The sequence below is a fragment of the Saimiri boliviensis genome, chromosome 20 (assembly GCF_048565385.1).
Source record: "Saimiri boliviensis isolate mSaiBol1 chromosome 20, mSaiBol1.pri, whole genome shotgun sequence".
Lineage (NCBI taxonomy): Eukaryota > Metazoa > Chordata > Mammalia > Primates > Cebidae > Saimiri > Saimiri boliviensis.
In genome coordinates this window covers 28,325,530-28,349,749 of record NC_133468.1, presented here as the reverse complement: position 1 = coordinate 28,349,749, position 24,220 = coordinate 28,325,530, and the positions used below count along the sequence as shown (strand labels likewise).

The 24,220-nt window shown below is 57.2% G+C and overlaps 1 protein-coding gene across 3 annotated transcripts; it reads left to right on the top strand.

Annotated features, from left to right (window-relative positions):
* The first annotated feature begins 28 nt into the window (after window positions 1-28).
* On the top strand, window positions 29-22,971 carry ZNF316 (zinc finger protein 316). Of its 3 annotated transcripts, none has more exons than XM_039460575.2 (7): window positions 29-163; window positions 4,757-4,894; window positions 5,339-5,724; window positions 5,919-6,043; window positions 6,810-6,936; window positions 7,478-7,591; window positions 14,316-22,971. In XM_039460575.2, exons 3-7 carry the CDS (start codon window positions 5,367-5,369, stop codon window positions 16,634-16,636), a joined length of 3,045 nt encoding a protein of 1,014 aa, XP_039316509.2. In that variant the 5' UTR covers window positions 29-163; window positions 4,757-4,894; window positions 5,339-5,366; the 3' UTR covers window positions 16,637-22,971. The 3 variants fall into 3 exon arrangements, with proteins under 3 accessions (XP_039316509.2, XP_074246633.1, XP_074246632.1); XM_074390532.1 differs by lacking the exon at window positions 29-163 and adding an exon at window positions 290-744; XM_074390531.1 differs by lacking the exon at window positions 29-163 and having other exon boundaries at window positions 759-4,894.
* The last annotated feature ends 1,249 nt before the right edge of the window (window positions 22,972-24,220 follow it).

Sequence of the window (24,220 nt, the reverse complement as noted above, 5' to 3'; positions counted from 1 at the left end):
GCGGGCACGGGCGGGGCGGGGCTGGCCGGCGGCACTTCCGGTGCCCACGCGCCGCCGCCGCGCAGCTCCCGGGCCGTCACTTTGTGTAGCGCGGGGCCCGCCGCCGTCCAGCAGGCCCCAGCCCCGGTGTCCGGCCCGCGGCTTGGCCAGCCCGGCTCGCGCGGTGAGTGGGTCTCGCGGGGCCAGTGCGCGGCGGCGCGGGTGGCAGGTGCGGGCGGGCCGGGCTCACGCCCGGGGGCGGCGGCGGCGGCGGCGGCGGCGGGGCCCGGTTGGCCCTCGACGCCCGGCGCGGGGAGGCCGCGGGGAGGCGGCGGGGCCGGAGTCTGAGGGTCCGGAGCAGACCTCGGGTCAGGCCTTCAGCGGCAGCGCCCCCGCCTCCCGGACCCTCGCTCGGGCCTGCGCGTTGCGGGCGGGCGCCGACCCCCGGGGCGGGTCCAGGCAGGAGGCTGAGGGTGCAGGCCGGGGAGGCTACGCGCGACACCTTGGGGTGCCTGCCCACGCCTTCTCGGCCGCAGCGACAGTGGCTGGGCCCCGGCCGCCCCCGGGACACACCCATCCAGGAGGGGCTGTCACCGTCTGGGTCTCTGCAGGAGGCGGAGACTCTGGACGCCCCCTGCGGGGCGGGAGGCGGGAGGCCGTCGCCCCAGTAGCCCGTTTTGTGACCTTGGGGGCCTTGTCTGGGCTTTACCCTTCTCTGCAGAAGGAGCCCCCGTGGGCTGCTCGGCCGTCTTCTGCTGCTGGCAGGTGGGTAGGGACACCTGTCCCTAGGATTGGATGGGTTCTGGGCTGTCCCGCGTGGCATCAGAGGTAGGAAAGGGGCTGGCCTCTGGTGGAGAACCTGATGGGCAAGGGGAAGTGCAGGTACCAGGAGGGTCAGTCCCCCAGCTCTGCTTGTGTGGGGAGATTTTGGTGCTTGGTTTGGTTCAACAAATGTGGGCCGATCTCCGGAGCCTAGTGGGGTGGTGAGGGGCTACCCTGGGGGACTTGGGATGGCCCCCTTGGAAATACCTGCCCCAGGAGCAAACCCAGGAGAGTAGGGTGATCCAGGATCCGAGGACAGATAGTGAGGACTGTTGTGGTTGGGGAAGGAGGACCTCCAGGAGGGCATGAAGACCCGAAGGACTCGGAGGGCAGGTCGGGGGGTGGTACCCAGAGGGAATGAAGGGGACTAGTCACAAGTGTACCCACATGTCTCCTCCCACTCTCCGAGTTCGGTTTCCCTGGCTTTGGGGCTTTTGTGGAGAATTTCTATCCACTTTTAAGCTTTGCCTCTTCTCCTGTCCTTGCCTCCCTCCCTGCTCCTCTTGGAAGGTGCCTTGTCACCTTCGACTCTAAATGTTGTCTGCAGCACCATATCCTAGAGTACAGGGCCCTGGTAGAAATGAGGATTTGGGGCCCGCTCAGTGGCTCACGGCTGTAAACCCAGCACTTTGGAAGGCGGAGGTCGGGTGGATCTTCTAAGTTCGGGAGTTTGAGGTTTGAGATGACGTTGATGAGGCCCCCTGTGGCCTCTGACCCAGAGTTGGATGCAGAGGGAGAGGTGAGCAGTGTTTACAGCGGCCGATAGGCTAGCAAGAGGAGGGGAAGAGTGCGGACCTGGGCTAGGCAGAGACAACCCAGGGCGAGTTGCTGGAATCTAAACTCTGTCCGGCCCGCTGAGGTCCGTTTTTCAAAGCATTCTGTTCTGAATCTTGGGTTGGGGTGATGTCTGGCTGTGGTGCTGAACTCTGTGGGAGCTGATCCTCCATCTTCTCTGGTCATCAGTGGGTGGACCTCTTAGGAGAAAGGACTTAACTCGGTGTCCTCTTTGGAGGCAGAGACTTTCCACTGCTTCTGGGTGAGTTCCAATTGGAAGGATCCCCCCGACTGCCCGACCCCAGCAGTGATCAGTCTGTTCTGGAACAGGACAGTAGGGCCAAAATGCTGAGTGTAAAAAATCCTATGTCCCTCACATTGGCTGTTGACTTTAGAGTCATTCTTTCAGTAAGTATTTGAATGCTTCTTTCAGATGCGAGCAAAGGGAGCTGTTGCCGCCCTGGAGTTGACCATATGCAGGGAGAGAGATCATAAGACAGTCTCATAAGTGTATTTTTAAAATGTGGTGCATGCTGCGAGGGCAGAATTACAGGGAACCATGTCACCCCCTGGGGCCCAAGGGGCTGCCTCGGAAGATCACCCAGGAAGAGGGGAAGAAAGTTCTGGGGGTGGAGAACAGCGCACACACAGGTCCTGAGATGGGATGAACATGGGGCCACTTTATTCCAAAGCCGTGAAGTTTTCTTTTGTTGTGTCCTCATGTATGGTGCCCTGGCTCTGGGAGTTTAAAGTTGTTGCTTCAGGTGGTGGCTAGGCAGGAGACAGCTCTGCTGGGCTTGGCATGGCACCTAGGCCCTGCCTGAATCTGCAGCCTGAGGCCTGACTGAGAAAAGCCTTCCTCTGGGCCTCCAGTGGGTGGCAGTTGGGAAATTATTGCTGAGTGTTCCCAGTGCCCTGAGTGCTGGGCAGGGCTGAATCCTCCTGGAGGTGGCTAGCATAACACGTAGCACATAGATTTCAACACTGCGGGCATCTTCACACACCAAAGAGCTGTGGACACTGAGGAAGCCGGCTTCTGGGAGAGGCTGGTGGTTGGGGTGGCGCTCCCAGGCGTAGTTCTGTGACCCAAGTCTTTGGGGTCAGTGATTCTGAAACTAGAAACGGTGCTGGAGCCAGTGAGGGGGGCACATGTGACTTTTGGGACAGAGGTGGTTTCTGGATGCCTGTGTGTCCCAGCCCTTGACTTGAGTGAGCCTGTGTGAATGCTCAGAGCTTCCTGGCTATTAAAGTGTGGATTTAAAGCAGCTGCTCAAAGCAGTTTAGGAAACGAGTATGTGCAGCTGATGTGGTTTGGGTGTCTGTCCGTGTGTTAGGCTGTCCTCACAATTGCTTTAAAGAAATACCTGAGACTGGGTACTTCGTAAAGAAGAGGTGAAATTGGTGCATGGTTCTCCAGGCTGTACAGGAAGCATGGTGCTGGCATCTGCCTGGCTTCTAGGGGGCCTCAGGAAGCCTTTTTTTTTGAGACGGAGTTTCGCTCTTGTTACCCAGGCTGGAGTGCAATGGCGCGATCTCGGCTCACCGCAACCTCCGCCTCCTGGGTTCAGGCAATTCTCCTGCCTCAGCCTCCTGAGTAGCTGGGATTACAGGCACGCGCCACCATGCCCAGCTAATGTTTTGTATTTTTAGTAGAGACGGGGTTTCACCATGTTGACCAGGATGGTCTCGATCTCTCGACCTCGTGATCCGCCCGCCTCGGCCTCCCAAAGTGCTGGGATTACAGGCTTGAGCCAAGGAAGCCTTTAATCATAGTGGAAGGTGATGGGAAGTAGGCATGTCACATGGCAAAAACAGGAACAAGCAAGAGTGAGTGAGTGGGGAGGCGCCATACACCAGATGTCCTGTGAATTCAGAGCGAGCACTCACTCATTACTCACTGTCTCCAAGGGGATGGCCCAAGCCATTCCTGAGGAATCCGCCCCCATGAGCCAGTCACCTCCTACCAGGCCCCACTTCCAGCATTGGGGATGAGTGTTCAACGTGAGATTTGGGTCAGGGCAAACATCCAGGCTCTCTCTGTCCCCTTCCAATCCCATGTTGAAGTGTGATTTCCAGTGTTGGAGGTGGGCCTGGTGGGAGGTGACTGGCTCATGGGGGCGGATCCCTCATTAATGGTTTAGTGCCATCCCCTTGGTGGCAAGGGAGTTCTCAGTTCATGAGAGATCTGGTTGTTTTAAAGGAGTCTGGGTCTTCCTCCCTCTCTCTCACTTCCCCTTTGCCTCCCTCCATGAGTGGAAGCTTCCTGAGGTCCTCCCCAGAAGCAGGTGCTGGCGCCATGTTGGTGCAGCCTGTAGAACCGTAAGTGAATTAAACCTCTTTTCTTTATGACTTACCCAGCCTCAGGTATTCCTTCATGGCAATGCGGAAACGGCCTAATGCAGCTGCCTAATTGGTGGAGAAGTGATGGGTACAGAGGGAGAGTTAATTGTGGAGCAGCTTTTTCCCGTGTCCGTGTCCATAAGAACACCAGGTGTGGTCATCTGGACTGTTCTCGCCAAGGGCAGTCGGTCTTGTTTTAGGAGTTCTGTGGCAGACACTGTCCACTGCTAGAGCTGGATGAGCTGGGCCAGGCCCAGTGCTCTGTGTCGCCAAGTGGCCTGACATTCCAGAAAGCTTCTGGGGCTCACGCCTTCACCCCCTGGATTCTGGGCTTGGCTCGCTTTAGAAATGGCTCTGTTCGGGCCAGAGACACTGATGGTGCGTGTCCTGGGTGATGGGCCTTGTCTCAGGTTTATACCCAGAAAGGAGTCCCAGAAATAGACTCATCAACGCTGTGACTCTGCCCTGCCCTTTGGGATCCCACAGGGGCTGGTGAAGGATGTGCAACTGGGAGGGGCGAGAGGTCCCAGGGCCAGCAGCTCCCATCCTGCTGTGTCCATGGCCCTGGACCCTGTGTCAGTGTGGTTGCTTCTCCTCTGAGCTTTTGGGCTGAGCTGTCCCTGATGTCAGTGGGAGAGTAGACCCTGTAGCCACTGGGGCTTTGGCAACTCAGCTCTTAGGAGTGTCTGATCCCCAAACCTGAAATGTCACAGGGCATTTCCTGTCCTCCTGATGGGCCAGTGATGGGTCTCCACCACGCACTGTGCCTTTCACAGAGCGAGGGCTGAGGACACACCAGGGTGATGCTGGCTCATGGCCCCTGCTCTCCCGTGTCCTGCAGGAAGGAGCCTGACCTGCCGGCTTCCTGGCGCCTCTCTCTTCTCCCAGCCCCGTCGTGCCTTACAAGTGCCTGTAGCCTGTCTGTGCTGAGAGCTCTTTTGCTTCCCTGCTGGCCTGGTTCATGTGTGTTGAGGACGAGGTAAGCGTCTCTTTGTCCTGTGTATCATGTGGGCTTTTCCTTTTGGCTAAGCTTGGCCCCCCCAGCTAAACACCGGCCACCCTCGGGCCGTGTGATACTTCCCTGGGGATAAAGACTCTGGGATAAATGCCTGATTTACTCAAGGAAAGAGCAGCAGTTCACACCATGCACACAGTTCTTGTGAAAAAGAGCTGAGACTGGCATCCCGGGGTCACGCGGAGGGGCTTTGGACTTTTGGGGCTGCTTTTCTGGGCACGGAATGTCTTGGTGGTACAGGGTAAGACTGTGGGAAAGCCTGGTCCTCCCTCATCTCTGTTGCCTTCAACTACATAACAGGAGGAGTAAATTCTGCTCCCCGTGCCCCCGAGGCTGTAGGAGACCCTATGAGGGGACCCGTATGGTATGCTGAGAACAGCCCATCACTGGTGGCTATCTGCGTTTCAGGCCGCGCGGAGGCTCGCTCCCAGGGAGGATGGCGGCGCTCCACACGACTCCTGACTCCCCAGCTGCCCAGCTGGAACGGGCAGAGGATGGGTCAGAGTGTGACCTTGACCAGGAGGAAGAGGAGGAAGAGGAGGAAAAAGGGGAAGAGGCACAGGAGGTAGAAGAGGAGGAGGAGGAGATAGTGGTGGAAGAGGAGGAGGCGGCTGTGGCAGAGGTGGTGGAGGACGCGCAGGTGGAGGAGGTGGCCGAGGTGGAGGTGGAGGCAGACGTGGAGGAGGACGAGGACGTGGAGGAGGTGCTGACAGAGGAGCAGCATCCAACGTTGGGGACCCAGGAACGACTTAGCCATGGTGGTCATGCCAAGTCCCCAGTTCTGGAGGAAAAGGGTAAGAAAAGCAGCCAGCCTTAGGGAGAAGGTGAAGGGAGCTGGGGTGGGCCAGGCCAGGGACCTGGTCAAGCCAGGGAGGGCTCTTGGGCGGACAGGATGGAGCCTGGCTTTGCAGTGAGGGTTTCGTTGGGGCTTCTGGCCCTGCAGGCCAGGGGCTTAGGGCCGCTGGCCCTCAGAGGTCTCTCCCCATAGGCCTGCAGGTCGCCCAGGTTCCAGTCACTCCTAGGGATGAGGACCTGGAGGAGGAGGAGGACGAGGAGGACGAGGAGGACGAGGAGGATGAGGATGAGGATGATTTGCTGACGGCTGGGTCTCAGGTGAGCTGCCCTCTCTGTCTGGGGCTTGGGTAACCCAGGCAGGGTTTCCCCTGGGACCTTGGCACCTGCTCTCTGGAGACTTGTGTTGGCAGAGGCCACAGCACTGGAATCCCCAGGCTGAGCCCAGGCCCTGAGCTGGGAGGGGGCTGCGGGAAGCGGTTGGGTATCCAGCCCCAAGCCCGGGGCTGTGGTCCTGCTCTTGTGGAGCCTGGCCCCTCCCAGCTGTTGGGTTGTCCTGATCGCTTTGGCTGCCACCCACTCAACAGCACTGTGCACGGTGACTTCAGAGGCCTGGCTCTCTCCCAAGGCTGGCCACTCCCTCACCTGGAGTGCCTGTCACATGTCCAAGGTCTGGTTTCCTGCTGCCCAGTCAGGTTGGGCGCCAGTGGCCACACCCAGTTTAGTTGCTGTTGCTTGTCCACCTAGGAGTGGGCCCTCCATGGCCGACATGGCCACTGCAGTGGCTCAAGGCGGACTTCGTGAAGAGGGGGACTGGGGATGGGGCTCACTGTCTCCTTACCTTTATGTGAGCCACAGCTCTGCTCTATGAGCTGGGTCATTCACCCTCTTTGAGCTTGAATCCCCAGTCTCTGGCTGGGATTAGGTTCCTGTTTCCCAGGGCTGTGGCAAGGCCTGAATACCTCCAGTGCCATCTGGGCCTCTGTGTCCCCTTGACACCCACACTGGAGGGTCTCAGTGGCCTGAATCTTCTGTGGCTGTCTGTAAAGGGCTCCCTCAGCCTCTCACCTGTGGCTCTGTTTCCCAGGGGCTGGTGACCTTTGAAGACGTGGCTGTGTACTTCTCCCTGGAAGAGTGGGAGAGGCTGGAGGCAGACCAGCGGGGCCTCTACCAGGAAGTCATGCAGGAGAACTATGGGATTCTAGTGTCCTTGGGTAAGGATGGGATCTTTTGTCCTCAAGAGGCAGCCTGGTATGATGGCTGCCAGGGCCTTGGCTGTCTGATGGGGGAGGTTTTCAAATCCCAGGGTCTTTGCAAAGGTGTATGCTGGGGCCAACCCACCTCCCAGGGAAGCCCTAGGACCCCATGGGCTCTGGGGAGGGTGGGGGATGTCCTAGGGCTGCACTGGCCAGGCAGCGCCCTGAGCCAGGTGGCACCTCTGTGTAGGCAGTCTGGCTCTGGTCTCTGCTGCATGGCCCCTGAAGCCTCCGGGATGAGGAGGTGGGTGAGGGAGGAGAAGGGGTGTGGGCATCTTGCAGTGGAAGGTGTTGGGGGGACTTGGGACGAGAGCAGGGGAGGACAGGGAAAGGTTCAGAGGGAAAGGACCACCTGGATCCTCTGGAGCAGGGAAGGGTGGGGAGGGCTGCTGCCGGGGCAGGTAGAGGTGGGGGGCGCTGAGCGGTGGCGCAGCCCAGGCCGAAGGGCAGCAGAGGGTCCAGGAGAACTGCCTGCAGCCAGTGTCTGATCTCCTGGCAGGATACCCAATCCCCAAGCCCGATTTGATCTTCCGGCTGGAACAAGGGGAAGAACCTTGGGTCCCAGATAGCCCCCGACCGGAGGAAGGAGACATCGTCACTGGTGTCTACACAGGTGAGTGTGTGATGGAATTTTGTGGTTTATGCCAACAGCTACTCAGAGCTGTTATCAAACATTGGCCTTCACGGAGTTCTCTGCAGACCTGGTATCTGCTGCCTCTGACTGTGTCTCTGACTATCTGTGCTGAGGGGTGCTCTGTGGACATGGGGTGGCTGTCCTGTGCCAACCTCTGCCTTTGCTGCGTGGCTCCTGGTGGTTCAAGTTCCAGAGAGGTCTGAGGGCTGTAAGGTCCTTAGACAAGCTAGAAGCTCCTTCTAGGAACCTTTAAAAATGATTCCCTGGCTGGGCATGGTGACTCACGCCTGTAATCCCAGTACTTTAGGAGGCCAAGGTGGGCAGATCACCTGTGGTCAGGAGTTTGAGACCAGCCTGACCAACATGGAGAAACTCCGTCTCTACTAGAAATACAAAATTAGCTGGGTGTGGTGGCACATGCCTGTAATCCCAGCTACTCGGGAGGCCAAGACAAGAGAATTACTTAAACCTAGGAGGTGGAGGTTGCAGTGAGCCGAGATCGTGCCATTGCACTCCAACCTGGGCAACAAGAACAAAACTCCTGTCTCAAAAACAAAACAAAAAAACCCAAAAACAATCCAAAAAAAAGATTCCCTGCCCTGTGTTGGAGCCTGTGAATTTCTTTGCATGTGAGGGGCCAGCTGTCAGGTGGTTGGCTCAGCCAGGGCAGGAGCGGGAGCCCAGCACACCATTGTGGAGGCTTTTCTGATGCTAGCCAGTCCTCCTGCTTCTCGGCCCACTTGGCCGTGTCTGGGAAAAGGCTCCCCTCAGCCTTCCCTGTTCTCCCTAGAGCACTGCAGGCAGGACTCTGACTGGGGTGAGCAGTTTGGGGCATTCTGGAGAGGAGGTTTTGGAGTGATGGGTGCAGAAGGTGTTCAGGGTGGTGGATTTCCCGGGAAGCCTCAGGCCCAGGTCTGGCTCTGCTCCTTCAACTCCAGGCTGACAGTTTTGTTTCTAGACTGGAGTCTGCAAGGCCCAAGTGTGTTCCTCTCTTAGGTTTCTTGATGAATTGGGCCACACATGATGTCTGGGCTCTGGCACTGCCCTCATTAGGGCCCACCCCTCTCAAGGGCTGCTGAAGCCTTGGCCTACCTTTCAGCCATGGCTCCACGGTTCCCCTCTCCTGCCTCTCCCCCATCCTGCCTTTCTCTTTACCCGGCTTAGATCCCCACCTTGGTTGAACCCCATTTTCCACTGGCTCTGGTCTGCACTGGAGCAAGAATGTGCTGGAGAAAATTGTGCCTGTGGGTGCCAGCAGGCCTTATGTGGCTGCCAGTGGCCTTGGCCTGGTGGGTCAGCCCTGTACCCCAGTGGGGCTGCCTTTCCACTCCCTGAGATGGACCCCCTCAGCCACTGCAGACTAGCTCTTCTGAGGTCACCTGCCCTAGTAAGGGGCAGGCCCAGTACCTATCCTCAGAGGAGGACCCCTCCTTACAGACCTGGCAGCCTGGCCAGGGTCACACAGCTGGTTCAGATCCCAGTGCAGAAGCTGAGCCTGAGAGCCCTGCCTCTCCCACACTGTTGTGTGTGGGGCCAGCGGCATCCTCATCTCCCTGACAGTTTGCAGAAGGGAGGGCTGCTGATGCCTGTGGACTTAGGCATGCCATCCTTGTCCTCCACCTCCATTTGTGACTGTCCCCCTTGAGGGAGGGTCTCTCCCTAAGGCCATCTGGAGTTTGTGTCTGGATGGAGCAGGTTACACTGACTGGGTGAGGGGAGGGAGCAGGTGTTGGCTTTACTCGGAACCGACTTCCACAGCCTGCACGCCAGGTCGGGCCCCAGCGTGGGTTCAGAGGGAGAGACACGGTGCTGTTCAGTCAGCCCACCTTGTGAACTTGCTGTGGGGGGTCCGGGTCAGGTTGGGGCTGGAGGGCAAGTTCTGGGCTCCCAGATGGGCACACGTTGCCCAGGGGTGGGAGTTGTAGATGGTGGCAGCCTGGTGCACTGAGCAGTATCCCTGGGTGATGTTAGGTGTGTGTAAGGTCCCATGGCAGGTTGGGACCGTGTCTTCTGTGTGGGCCAGGCCTGTGGGTATAGGGCCACTGTCTTCCCCACAGCCCCTTTGGTTAGTATTCTACATAGGACACCCTCCCTGTGTTCCAGGGGCTCTGCTGCTAGGGACATTGGTTGGCCCCTGGGATTATCGCTGCCTCCTGCACAGTTAAACCAGGGTCCAGGGACAGAAGCTGGAGCGCCTGCTGTTGTGTTGGTAGGATTCTGGGTAATGCACAGCTTTGGTGGTGCAAGTGACACCCCTCCTGATTCTGGGTAATGCCCAGCTTTGGTGGCACAGGTGACCCCCTCCTGGGTGCAGGGACCTTTGTGCATCCAGGGCCTCCCTGAGGGCCTTGGTGTAGAACCAGCCACTGATGAGCAGAAGGGCCCTAAGTGTGGTCTGGAGGGTGCCCCGCCCCTCCTGTCCAGTCCAGGAGGCAGCCTGCCGCTGGGGCACAGGGCTGGCTAGGGGCCTCTCTAGGGTTAGGGACTGGCCCAGCCTCCATGAGGAAACGTCTTGGTGGGGATCTGTGACCACCGGTGCCTGATGGCAGGAAGGGAGCATCGCCTGACATTTGGGGAACAACTCAAGCGATGACCAACAGAAAGCATGGGATAGACAGCAGGGGGCCTCAGCCTCTCCAGGGACCCATGGTGGCAGCGGTACCACCTGACCCTGGGAGCAGTGGAGGTGCCACTGTAGGTGTTTACGGCTGTGCATGTCAACCTTGTTACAGTCCCACCAAGTGGATTGCAGGTGCTGTTACCAACCCATTTTTCAGATGGGGAAACTCAGATTAAATGTCTTGCCCAAGGTCCCATGGCCAGTGCATCATAGGAGTGGAATTCACACCCAGGCAGAGCCCGAGCGCCCCAGCTGCCTCTTGAGGTGAAGCCAAGGGAAAGATGGTGAAGGGCCCGGCCTGGCCCCTGCAGTCCTGGTGAACGGAGCAGATGCAGGGCTTCAGGCTGTAGGAGTTGTTGTGGTGGGCGCAGTGGAGTGGTGAGCCCTTGAGGAACATCTCAGCATTAAGATTTCGAGGGGAATCCTCTAAAGAAGCCACTCAGCTAGGGAGCAGCTGTGCCCGGTGCTGATGCCTGTGGAAGGAAGGGGGAAGAGATTGTTCTTGTGACATCCCCAGCTCTAAGGCCTTTAATTCATTCCCTTGGCACCCAGCCTGCTGGGGTGGTCTCCCCCTCCATCAGCTTCTGTCACCTGCTGCTGCATAGGGGGGTTTTAGTGTTCCCAGTTCAGGACAGGCTGTGAAGGTCCTCGTGGCCACACTCTGGAAACTTCTCCCTCCCCAGACAGCTGACTTTGAGCCTCTGATTGGCCTCTGCTTTTTATCCCTGAGCCATGTGGTCCCTCGGGAACTTCCCAGAAGCCTAGCCAAATGTTGCCCAAGGTCAGAGTCCTTAGGCCTAAATATGAAGTACAGGGGAGAGAGACCACCAGCCCCAGGGTTCTCCTCTTCTCTGCTGTCCCCTGGGTTCTGGAGGAAGCAGGTATGTTGGGCGCCCTGGGCTGCTGGCACATGGTTCCTGGCCCATTGCCATCCAGCTGTTGAGAAACACGTGCCAGCCCCTCCTAGTCAGCCAGCGGTCACTCTGGCTTGAGTCTGGTGAGTTGAGCTGTGATGAGGCCTCACTTAGATCTGAAAAAGGGCTTTGGATCTAAGAGCCAGCAAACACCCTCGGGGCCTTGTCCCTGGAGTCCTGTTAGCTAGACACCCTCACTCCAGGCTGTTCCCATCCACTTCCAACAGAGCCTGGCCTGGGGCAAGCTGGTCTCCCTTTGGGGCCCTTCCCAGGGACCCTGCTCCTTCCTGGGAGCTCTCCTCAGAGTGCAGCCAGCTCTGACTTCCCAGGGACTTGGATGCCCTTCCCCATCCACACTTGGTATCAGTGGTGGCCCCTGTCATTGTGCAGTATGCTTGGGTGTGGCCCATCCTTGTCCCAATTGTTGGACAAGTGGCTTTGCCAGCTATAGAGCTGGTGAGAGGTGCCCTCTCTACAGAGCCCACTGGGAGAGGAGTTCCCCGCCTACCTCCCCAAGTGAGAGGCTTCCCTGCGGTCCTAAGGATCCAGGGAGAGATGCTGGGAGGAGCCATTGGGACCTGGCCCTGTCTCCCAGCTCCGCACAGCTAAGACTGTGGCGGGCAAGGCCACACTTGGCCTGGGGGGATCCAGCGCTTTGAGGCCTATTATCCAGCAAATGTTCACTGAGTCTTGGCTGGCTCCTGAGGTGTCGACGCACCCTGCTACAAAGTCATAGTTGTTCCTAGGATTGAACCTTCCCTATTTGGTGGGGACTCTTAAACCCAAGACCCGAATCAGAGCCTGAAGATCAGATCCTTTCCATCTGTCCATCGGCTCCAACTGCCTGGCCCTCTGCCAGCCTCCCTGACCTGTAGGGTTGGGGCATAGGGCTGGGGTCCAGCAGCCTTCCCAGACCCGGGGAGCATTGCTGCCAAAGGGGGAAGGGAGACCAGTGAGGGGGACTGGGCTTTTCTTTGCTGCTCTGTGCACAGAGTGGCTGTGGGTGGCAGTTTGAGGTAGACTCAACTTAGTGACAGGAAACCTTTTTCTATTATTTCAAGCTTACGTTTACTATAATAGTAAACTGCAAAAGTATCACAAAGTGTGAAAGATGAAGTAACCCATTTTCTTACTCTTCCATGATGCGTGATTTTGTACAGTGAAGCCAGACTTGTGCGGGTCTGTGTTTTCCCACGGCTCTAGATTCCCATATGGAATGCATGTGGGATGCAGTGATGCCAAGGCCATGCAGACTGGCAGGGGCCAGTGTGTGACATGAGGGGCCAGCCCAGGCTCATCGGGACCTCCTGGGCTCTAACATTCCCCCTAGGGCAGGACTCAGTGGTCCAGGCTCACCTAGCTAGGTGACGGCTGAAATAGGCCAGTGCCTTGGCAGGGGACCCAGGTGGGGTGAAGAGGAGATTCCCACACCAGCTGTGAGAGCTGGAACCTTCCAGAGGCTGACTGTGAGGTGGACACTGGGGAGCGTCCCAGAGAGCAGCCACGAAGGTGCCTTGGAGCATCTGGGGCTGCAGGCCAGCCATTATCCCTGCGTTCCATGTGACTTAGTGCCTGCTCTGGAGACAACAGTTCCCTCCTGGTGTGTCACAGAGTCTCAGGTCTATCAGCTATCAACAGGAGCCCCACCGAGCCAGCTTCATCTCCACGAACCTCGGATGGCCAAAGGGAGAGGGCAGAGAGAGGGCAGGGTGCAGCTTGGCAGAAGAGGGGCAGAATGGGGGATGCTGAGCAAAGCTTAGAGCTGAGAGGCCGGATGTGTTGGCTCAGGTTTGTAATTCCAGCACTTTGGAAGGCCAAGGCCCGCGGATCACCTGAGGCCAGGCGTTTGAGACCAGCCTGGTCAACATGGCGAAACCCCATCTCTTTTTTTTTTTTTTTGAGATGGAGTTTCGCTCTTGTTACCCAGGCTGGAGTGCAATGGCGCGATCTCGGCTCACCGCAACCTCCGCCTCCTGGGCTCAGGCAATTCTCCTGCCTCAGCCTCCTGAGTAGCTGGGATTACAGGCACGCGCCACCATGTCCAGCTAATGTTTTTTTTTTTTTTTTTTTTTTGAGACGGAGTTTCACTCTTGTTACCCAGGCTGGAGTGCAATGGCGCGATCTCGGCTCATCCTCGGCTCACCGCAACCTCCGCCTCCTGGGTTCAGGCAATTCTCCTGCCCCAGCCTCCTGAGTAGCTGGGATTACAGGCACGCGCCACCACGCCCAGCTAATTTTTGTATTTTTAGTAGAGACGGGGTTTCACCATGTTGACCAGGATGGTCTCGATCTCTTGACCTCGTGATCCACCCGCCTCGGCCTCCCAAAGTGCTGGGATTACAGGCTTGAGCCACCGCGCCCGGCCAATTTTTTGTATTTTTAGTAGAGACGGGGTTTCACCATGTTGACCAGGATGGTCTCGATCTCTCGACCTCGTGATCCACCCGCCTCGGCCTCCCAAAGTGCTGGGATTACAGGCTTGAGCCACCGCGCCCGGCTCCATCTCTTAAAAAATACAAAAAAATTAGCTGGGTTGGTTGTGTGAGCCTGTAATCCCAGCTACTCGGGAGGCTGAGGCGGGAGAATTGCTTGAACCTGGGAGGCGGAGGTTGCAGTGAGTCGAGATCGTGACTGTACAGAGCGAGAGTCTGTCTTTTTTTTTTTTTTTTTTTTTTTTTTAAAAGCTGGTCCTCTGCAGAGGGGGCCACCGTTTGCGCTGTCTTCCAGAAAGGCCCTAAAGGCAGAGCTCTCCAGGAGCTTTGCGGGAAAAGACCTCCAGCGTCTCCACCTCATTTTCTCAGCACAGGATCCCCACTGTGGGTTTAACTTTGGGTCTCACCCCTTCCTAGAGCTTGCCCCTTTCCTCAGCACGTGGCAAACCCTGGAGGGAGCTGGAGGTCTGGAAGAGACATTGGATGGGAGCCCTGGCCTTCGTGTGCTGCTTGTTCCCAGGCTCCTAGCTAGGGGCAGCGGCTTTCCTGCTTTTGCAGCTGTTCAGGGCTGGCAGTGGGGCATGGGCACCGCTCACTTGGTAAAAGGAGGTGCCCCGTCTGCCTGGAGGGAGGTCCTGCTGGGGGCCTCTCAGGTGCCCTGATTTCTTGGGGCAGGAACCTGCCAGAGGCTCCTGTCAAGTTCACTTAACATCTCTTCTGGCCTTTGTCGCCTTCAGGAGCCTGGTTCTGGACGGATGACATAGAGGACCACGAGGAGGAAGACGACGAGGACTTCCTGGCGGAGGTGGCTGAGGAGGAGAACGAGCCCCCGGGGCTTTGGTCGGCTGCCTACGGTGTGGGGGACGTGCCTGGGACGTGGGGCCCCGACGACTCGGATTCGGCGCAGACTCCGGAGGGGTGGGGACCTGACCCAGGCAGCCTCGGAGTCCTGGCCGACGGCTCGGAAGCGAAGCCTTTCCTGCCCGGCCAGGAGCCGGGGGCGAACCTGCTGTCCCCCTGGGCGTTCCCGGCCACGGTGGCCGCGCCGTCAGGGCGGCCTGAGACCACGTGCGACGTGTGCGGCAAGGTCTTCCCGCACCGCTCGCGGCTGGCCAAGCACCAGCGCTACCACGCGGCCGTCAAGCCCTTCGGCTGCGAGGAGTGCGGCAAGGGCTTCGTGTACCGCTCGCACCTGGCCATCCACCAGCGCACGCACACTGGCGAGAAGCCCTTTCCGTGCCCGGACTGCGGTAAGCGCTTCGTCTACAAGTCGCACCTGGTGACGCACCGACGCATCCACACTGGCGAGCGGCCGTACCGCTGCGCCTTCTGTGGCGCGGGCTTCGGGCGCCGCTCCTACCTGGTCACGCACCAGCGCACGCACACGGGCGAGCGGCCCTACCTGTGCCCGCACTGCGGCCGCAGCTTCAGCCAGAGCTCGGCGCTGGCGCGGCACCAGGCGGTGCACACCGCTGACCGTCCGCACTGCTGTCCCGACTGCGGCCAGGCCTTCCGCCTGCGCGCCGATTTCCAGCGCCACCGGCGCGGCGGGGCCTGCACAGAGCCGGGTGGCGACGGCCCCCGGCGGGAACCCGGTGAGACGGCCGCCGCCGCGGTGACAGAGGACACCGAACCCGGGCCTGAGGGGCCGGAGCGGCCTGAAGCCGGCGAGGCAGACGGAGAGGCAGAGGCCGCGGCCCAGGGGAGAGAGGAAGCGGTGGCGGTGGCGCCCAACCCCACCCCCAGTGGCAAGGCAGACCGCTCGCCGGACAGGCGCTTCCTGGAGCTTGGCAACGGCCTGGGGGAGGGCGAAGGCCCCTCCTCCCACCCACTGGGCTTCCATTTCCCTGTGCACCCAAAGTCCTGGTTACACCCGGATGGCTTCCCGATCCTGGGCCTGCCCGACTTCGGAGAGCGGCTGCCGGTCGACGGGCGCCCGCTCCCGGCGCCCCTGGGGGGTCCGCTCTCCCTGGTGGAGGGCACCGGGCTGGGCTGCGATCCTTTTGGCGGCGGGGCCGGGGTCGGCGGAGGTGGCTTGCGCGCGTTCGGGCCCGCTGTCGGGGGACTGCTGGCCGAGCCTGCGCCGGCCGCACTGGCAGAGGAGGAGAGCCCGTGGATCTGCTCGGACTGCGGCAAGACGTTCGGGCGCCGCGCGGCGCTGGCCAAGCACCAGCGCTACCACGCGGGCGAGCGGCCTCACCGGTGCGCCGACTGTGGCAAGAGCTTCGTATACGGCTCGCACCTTGCGCGCCACCGGCGCACGCACACCGGCGAGCGGCCCTTCCCTTGCCCCGAGTGCGGTGCGCGCTTCGCCCGCGGCTCGCACCTGGCGGCGCACGTGCGCGGCCACACTGGCGAGAAGCCGTTTGTGTGTGGCGTCTGTGGCGCGGGCTTCAGCCGCCGCGCACACCTGACGGCGCACGGACGAGCGCACACCGGGGAGCGGCCCTACGCATGTGGCGAGTGCGGCCGGCGCTTCGGGCAGAGCGCGGCGCTGACCCGACATCAGTGGGCGCACGCGGAGGAGAAGCCACACCGCTGCCCCGACTGCGGCAAGGGCTTCGGCCACAGCTCGGACTTCAAGCGGCATCGGCGCACGCATACGGGCGAGAAGCCCTTCCGCTGCGCCGACTGCGGCCGTGGCTTCGCGCAGCGCTCCAACCTGGCCAAGCACCGGCGCGGCCACACGGGCGAGCGCCCGTTCCCGTGCCCCGAGTGCGGCAAACGCTTCTCGCAGCGCTCGGTGCTGGTCACGCATCAGCGCACGCACACGGGCGAGCGGCCCTATGCCTGCGCCAACTGCGGTCGCCGCTTCTCGCAGAGCTCGCACCTGCTCACCCACATGAAGACGCACCGCGGCGCCGCTTCCGCGCCGGGCTCAGGTTCAGCCCCGGCCCCTGCGTCTAAGCCCGAGGCGCCCGCCAAGGGGCCACCCAGCGCCGGCCCAGGGGAGCGCGGCAGCGCCCTGCTGGAGTTCGCGGGCGGCACGAGCTTCGGCTCGGAGCATCAGGCCGCGTTCGCCGGGCCTTCGGGCGCCTATCGGGAGGGCGTCCTGTGAGGGGTCCGGGGCCGACAGCAGCGCAGCCCTCTGGGCCACTGGCCCCTCCTCTGGACGGCCGGCCTCTTGCTTCTGCGGCCCCGGGGGGGGCTGAGGGTCCCAGTCCTGGGTGCGGTGCCTTCCCTCAGCCTCCGCCCCGCGGCCCCGGGTCTCCCGCCCGCTGAGTCCCTGAGCTCGGCCAGAGACCTGAAGAGCAGCGCAGAGGCAGCGAGGCCGGGGCGCCACCCCCATGGAGACTACAATATTCCCTGGGTGGGCCTGGGCTGTGAAGCAGGGCGGTCGTTGGTGGGCGATGCTATTTATTTCACTCAGATTCCGACTTAGGTGGCCCGCGGAGCAAGGGAATTGTGTGTTGGTAATCTGGTGTGGCAGCGAGGGAGGGGAAGCCCTTGAGCCACAGGAGGGTGGGGCCCGGCCACCCACGTGGGCCAGCGGGATGCCTGGGAGGCCGGTGGGTTTAGCTGATCAATTCTTCCCATTTTTTTAGTGGGAGATTTAGGGCTTTCCGGTCATCCGAGTCTGTCCCGAAGGTTTTAAGAACTGCGAGCGCGAGGGGAGGCCTTGTAGGTTTCCAGAGGGCGGAGCTCCCATGGGAAAACTTGAATCTTGTCTGCGGATATTTATTTCCATCTTTTGTATGACCTGAAGAATCTAGGAGGAGAAAGAGCCAGTTACCAAACTTACGGCCCGGCGGACGGGTCGCTGGTGTTGACAGGGTCCCGAGGGGGTTTGAAGCCTTATTCTCTGGAGCCGCCTGCTCTCCTCTCCCCACGCTAGCACTTAGGTCAGCCAGGCGGCCGCCGGTTCGGTTTTGGTCTCCGCTTCCCCTCTCAGTCCTTTGGTACTTTCACCTCCTTCAGCCGGAGGTGGCAAACTCAGATATCCTCGGGCGCCCGAGGTCCTCACAACCCTGAGCCTCAGCTTTCACTTCTCTGGGTGAAAGGCCGTGTTCGCCGGGCCTTCGGGCGAATGGAGCAGGCGGACACCCCGTCCATGGAGCCCAACACTCACTTAGTATAGAGTCACTGAGGTTGGTGGAAGGATCTTTCCGCATATCCCGTAATTTGGGCCCTAGGACACCTTCAGGTCCTTTTAACTCTGTTTCTGTCATTACACTAGAACAAGTAGTGTTTCTGTTTAGTGTCTCATTTCACAGATTGGTCAGTGGAGGCACTCATGGCCTGGCAGTTTTCACAGTGGCAGTCCACCTCTGGGGGGTGTGGACCTGAGCCTTGGCTCAGTGACAAACCAGGCACCCAACTATGCAAGACCCCTGCCTGGTGGGAGCCCCACCCTCTGGACTGGGCCCATGGAAGCCACTGGGCAGGCAGCTGGGGTGTAGTTCATGTGAGGCCCTCCTCTCCTCATGCTTTTTGGGCCACTGTGAGTGGGGGCAGGAAACGGATTTTTGGTGCAGCTGCATTTCCTGATAGACCTAGTTCCTTCCATGTTAGTGTAGACATGGCCTTGGGGGCTGAGCCCAGCAGCCAGGCTTCCAGGGGCTGGGGGCGGGTAGGAGGCACAGTAGTTGGTGGGTGGGAAGAGGGCCTGGGTGGTGGTGGTCAGAGTTAACCTGGCTGGGTGAGGTGGTGGGGTGGGGTGGTGAGGAGGGTGGGGTCCCAGGGAGGCATCAGGGTGCTGGGTAATGGCCTTGGCCCTGGATTTCTCCTCTCCCTGTGGGACAGGAGCCTCAGAAAGGGCCAAAGGCAAGGTGGGCTTGGGGGGCTCTGGGAATCTCAGCTCTACCCCTATATGGCCAGGATCTGCCACTGCCCCTGTCCCTCTTGGGCCCCAGCAGCTGCCGCCAGCCATTGGCAAGAGGGTCTGGCTTTAATAAAGAGTGGACAAATGTGAGCTTCTGACTGGACTCCATGCTGTCACCACTCCTCGGAACCCGTCGGGGAGGCTCCACGCAGCCTCAGGTCCAACTCGTTTCTGCAAATATTTTTAAAAGATTTTCTCTTTTAAGAAATTAGAATTGTTCCCAGGATGGCCCATGAGGAGTCAGCCCCAGGCTAGTGTGGCCCTGTGCCGCCCATGCCCACAGTTTTGCTGGGTGGTCCCCACAATGCCCCACACTTGCTGTAGTGCACACACCTGTCTTGGACCATTACTGTCTGTGAAGGTGTTGGTCAGGCTTCCAGAGGCCAGAGCGAGGGGCCAAGTCCCCTCCTTGTGGTCCAAACACATTTCTAGCCCTTTCCTCAGAAGCCCCGTCACCACGTGGCTCATCCAGGGCTCACCTGCTCCACTATCAGGGCAAAGTGTACATCCTTAGGGCCCCAAAATGCTTTCCTGAAAGTTGGTTTGTTGATTTCTTTGTTATTATCACATGTTAGCCCCACAATCAGATCTGACTCTCCTGTCCTTTCCCTGTGGGTCTGAAAAATAACTGCTATAATCAAATGTGATCTGGAGGCATCAGAAGAGAGCAACCTAATATTTCTTTTCTTTTTTTTTTTTTTTTTTTTTTTTTTTTTTTGAGGCATGGAGATGGAGTTTTGCTCTGTTGCCCAGGCTGGACTGCAATAGCATGATCTTGGCTCACTACAACCTCTGCCTCCTGGGTTCAAGCAATTCTTGTACCTCAGCCTCCCAAGTAGCTGGGACTACAGGCATGCACCACCACACCCGGCTAAGTTTTTTTATATTTTCAGTAGAGACAAGGTTTCATCACATTGGCCAGGCTGTTCTTGAACTCCTGATCTTGTGATGCACCTGCCTCAGCCTCCCAAAGTGCTGGGATTACAGGCGTGAACCACTGTGTCTAGCCAGAGCCACCTAATATTTCAATAGAAAAAAAAAAAAAAGCCGGGCATCGTGGTATGCATCTATAGTCCCATATGCTTTGGAGGCTGAGGTTTGGCTGACCACTTCGTCCCATTCCTCAATGGGAGATTTAGGGCCTCCGAGTCATCCGAATCTGTCCCAAAGGTGTTAAGAACTGTGCACCTGAGACCAGAAATTCAAGGCCAGCCTGGACAGTGTAGCCAGACTCCATCTCTGAAACAAAGACTTTTGAGTGGCAGATAAATACTAAGACCTGGTTAAAAAATGGAGCCCCTTGAGGATCTTACAGTCTATTCAGAAAAGTTAAATGAGGCCGGTTGTGTTGGCTCATGACTGTAATCCCAGCACTATGGGAGGCTGGATCCCTTGAGCTCAGGAGTTTGAGACCAGCTGGGATAACATGGTGAAACACTCTCTATAAAAAGTACAAAAATTAGCTGGGTGTGGTGGCATATGCCTGTAGTCCCAGCTACTCTGGAGGCTGAAGTGGGAGGATTGCTTGAGTCTGGGAGGCAGAGGCTGCAGTGAAATGTGATCCCTCCATTGCACTCCAGCCTGGGCAACAGAACAAGACCCTATTTCACACACACACACACACACACACACACACACACACACACAATTTCCTAATAGAGCTTACAATTGACTGTCCAGCAAATAAAAGTTTATAGGAAGAAAAATGCCCACCATCAAATGATCAAAGAAAAAAAAAGTAGACACACTTTATTGCCAAGGAGGAATTAAACCCTAGTGACCTGTGAAATGTGAGTCACAAAAGGTGGCACTTATAGGGTCTCCTGGCCCCGAGCGTCACTCTCCCCTCCACCTACCTTTGTTATTTTCCTTTCTCTTGCTGGTTTCCCCAACCTCCTTCCTTTTCTGATTTGTTTTATCTTGATCTTTTCACTTAATCTCTTCCAACATTTGCTTCTATCTCCTTTTTTTCTCTAATTGGCTACATATGGAATAAAGTATTTTGAATTGCTGGGTTATATCTATTAAATAAAGCTTTATGATCTTTGCTAATTTTTTTCCTGATTATAAAAATACATGCTAGGACTGGGCACAGTAGTTCCTGCCTGTAATCCCAGCACTATGGGAGGCTGAGGTGGGTAGATTCCTTGAGCCCTGGAGTTTAAGACCAGCCTGGGCAACATGGCAAAATCTCTACCAAAAAAAAAAAAAAAACAAAAATTGGCTGGGCACAGTGGCTCATGCCTGTAATCCCAGCACTTTGGGAGGCTGAGGTGGGCAGATCACGAGGTCAAGAGATGGAGACCATCCTGGCCAACTTGGTGAAACCCCGTCTCTACTAAAAATACAAAAATTAGCTGGGCATGGTAGCGTGTGCCAGCTACTTGGGTAGCGTAGTCCCAGCTACTTGGGAGGCTGAGGCAGGAGAATTGCTTGGACACAGGAGGCAGAGGTTGCGGTGGCACCTGTTGTCCCAGTTACTCGGAAGGCTGAGGCTGCTGTGAGCCAAGATCGCACCACTACACTCCAGCCGGGGCAACAGAGTAAGATCCTGTCTCAAAAAAACAACAAAAGTGAATTCTCTCAGTGATTTTGAACACTTCTGACTCATGATCCACAGTGAGGAACTCATTTTCCACCATTGTACCTGAGTGTGTGTGCGTGCATACACACACTTAGTGAACCACCACTTGCCTTCACTGCATGTTTAAATCTATTTCATTTTTTTAAAAAGTCAATTTTTTTTTTTTTTTGAGACGGAGTTTCGCTCGTTACCCAGGCTGGAGTGCAATGGCGCGATCTCGGCTCACTGCAACCTCCGCCTCCTGGGTTCAGGCAATTCTCCTGCCTCAGCCTCCCGAGAAGCTGGGACTACAGGCATGCACCACCATGCCCAGCTAATTTTTGTATTTTTTTTTAGTGGAGACGGGGTTTCACCATGTTGACCAGGATGGTCTCGATCTCTTGACCTCGTGATCCACCCGTCTCGGCCTCCCAAAGTGCTGGGATTGCAGGCTTGAGCCACCGCGCCCCGCCAAAAAGTCAATCTTGATTCATGATGAGTCAGGATCTGCAGTGTGAAAGCCATAGTTTGAATCCCTCCAAGCTGTGACTCATCACATCCCTTTTTGAGTAGGACTGCCCCCAGCTCCAGGAGAGGGCAGTGTTCAGCAAAGTCAGAGGCCAGGATGGGACCCGCATCAGGAAACACACCTCTGTCTGAGCTACCTGCATCTAAGGAGGTGCTGGCCATGAGGGGGCAAGGGGTAGCCAGGACAATTGCACCTTCCTGCAGGCCCAGAGCTCCTCTTTTCTCCAGGGACTGGCTATTGAGGTTGCTGCTGCTTTTGGGGACCCAGGAACTTCAGGCTCTTTCCTTCTCCCCCTTGTCCTCCTCCCTGCCCTGTCCCCTCTCAGAGAGGACAGATGCCAGGATGGGTAACAATGGTAGCTAACACTTGTGTCCCAGACTCTGTTCTGAGAGCTTTATGCGAATTAATTTCATTTTGTTCTCTCAATATTATCGTTGTTCCCATTTTGCAGATGAAGAAAGCGAGGCATAGAGAGGTTTGGTCATCTGCCCAAGATCTGCATGATATGTGTCCCTGGCATGCTTAAGGGCACTTCCGAAGGTGCTGTTGAGGTGGCGGTACAAAGACCATGCTACTGTGATAGTTGCATAGAAGAGGCTGTGCAGCCAGCGTGTGTCGCTGCAGGCCTGTGGTGGAGGAAATGGGGCAGAAGCTGTCTATTGTCTGTTTCAGTTCTGCCTGCTGTATTATAAATGACACCTCCCACAAAACACACACGCACACTTGGGGTTTAATATCACAGCCGTTTGACAATGTGCAAGGATTCCAGGGATCAGGAACGAAGGTGGCCATGACAGGGCTGACTTTCTTTCCCCTGTTCCTTAACTTCTGGGACCTCTGCAGGGAAGGGACTTAGCAGTTGCAATCATGTACCCGTAATTGGGCCTGCAATAACCTGGCAATTAGGACTTGTCAGCTGGCATGCACACAGGTGCCCTCCTGTGCGGCGTGGCTTCCTCAGCATGCTTGGATTTCTTCTATGGTGGCCCTGAGATCTGAGCATGTCCCGCATACGAGGCAGAAGCTGTATGGCCTTGGGCTGGGTGTGGTGGCTCACGCCTGTAATCCCAGCACTTTGGGAAGCTGAGATGGGCAGATCACTTAGGGTCAGGAGTTCAAGATCAGCCTGGCCAACATGGTGAAACCTCATCTCTACCAAGGCCAGCTTGGCCAACATGGTAAAACCTCATCTCTACCAAGACCAGCTTGGCCAACATGGTGAAACCTCATCTCTACCAAGACCAGCTTGGCCAACATGGTAAAACCCTGTCTCTACTAAAATTTCAAAAATTAGCCAGGCGTGGTGGCACACGCCTGTAGCCCCAGCTACTCAGGAGGTTGAGACGGAGAATTGCTTGAACCCAGGAGGTGGAGGTTGCAGTAAGCCGAGATCACACCCCTGCACTCCAGGTTGGGCGACAGAGTGAAACTCTGTCTTAAAAAAAAAAAAAAAAAAAAAAGCGGTATGTCCTCTTAAAAGTCACACATCACCATTTCCACCCTACTCTACTCACTGAAGCTGATTCAAAGGGTGGGACACAGACCCCAATTCTCAAAGGTAAGAATGTCACAAAATTTCATAGTCTTTTTTTTTTTTTTTTTTGAGATGGAGTCATTCTGACACCAGCTGGAGTGCAGTGGCAAGATCTCTGCTCACTACAACTTCTGTATCCCAGATTCTAGTGATTCTCCTGCCTTAGCCTCCCAAGTAGCTGAGATTACAGGCGTGTACCACCATGCCCAGCTGATTTTTGTATTTTTAGTAGAAATAGGGTTTCACTATGTTGGCCAGGATGGTTTTGATCTCTTGACCTCATGATCCACCGGCCTTGGCCTTCCAAAGTGTTGGTAGTACAGGCGTGAGCCACTGCACCTGGCTTGTTATTGTTATTTTTAAAAGTACAAATACTTTTATATTCAGCCCCTGTAGAGCCATCATATTTGACAACTTAAAACATAAACCAAAAGGTCTAGTTTTATTAATGCATCGATGAGGCCACATGTGAGTTTTTGTAATCCCAGCACTTTGGGAGGCAGAGGTGGGAGGATTCCTTGAGCCCCAGAGTTCAAGACCAGCCTGAGCAATATAGTGAGACACTGTCTCTACAAAAAATAAACAACATAAGCCGAATGTGGTGGCATGCGTCTGTGGTCCCATTTACTTGGGAGGCTGAGGTGGGAGGATCGCTTGAGCCTGGAAGAGGGAGTTTGCAGTGAGCTGAGATCATGCTGTCGCATTCTAGCCTGGGCAGCAGAGCGGGATCCCATCTCAAAACAGAACCAAAGAAACCCAGCTATGAATAGGTGAAATACTATCCATGTAACAGAGTTCTCTAAATTAGTAACAAAGCATAAAATGAAAGGAGGGTCCCTCAGAAGTTTGAAATTCTTCTGCAGACAGTTCTGTCTTCTTTATTCAAGAGGTTTGTAGTCATTTTTAGAATTCACTCCAGAGCCAACTTTTTAATTGAAATATCAGCAAACAAGGCTGGTTGTGGTGGCTCATGCTTGTAATCCCAGCCGTTTGGGAGGCTGAGGTGGGCAGCTTGCTTGAGCCCAGGAGTTTGAGAACAGCCTGGGCTACATAGTGAGACTCTGTCTCTACTGAAGATACCAGAATTAGCTGGGCGTGGTGGCGCACTCCTGTAATCCCAACTACTCCGGAGGCTGAGGCTCGACAATCACTTGAACCTGGGAGGTGGGGGCTGCAATGATCCAAGATCTTGCC

Coding starts and splice junctions, on each gene's coding strand:
- ZNF316 (XM_074390531.1), top strand. CDS start 4,719: ATGCTGGCTCATGGCCCCTGCTCTCCCGTGTCCTGCAGGAAGGAGCCT. Junction 5,725..5,918: donor CCCAGTTCTGGAGGAAAAGG/GTAAGAAAAGCA, acceptor CTCTCCCCATAG/GCCTGCAGGTCGCCCAGGTT. Junction 7,592..14,315: donor CGTCACTGGTGTCTACACAG/GTGAGTGTGTGA, acceptor TGTCGCCTTCAG/GAGCCTGGTTCTGGACGGAT.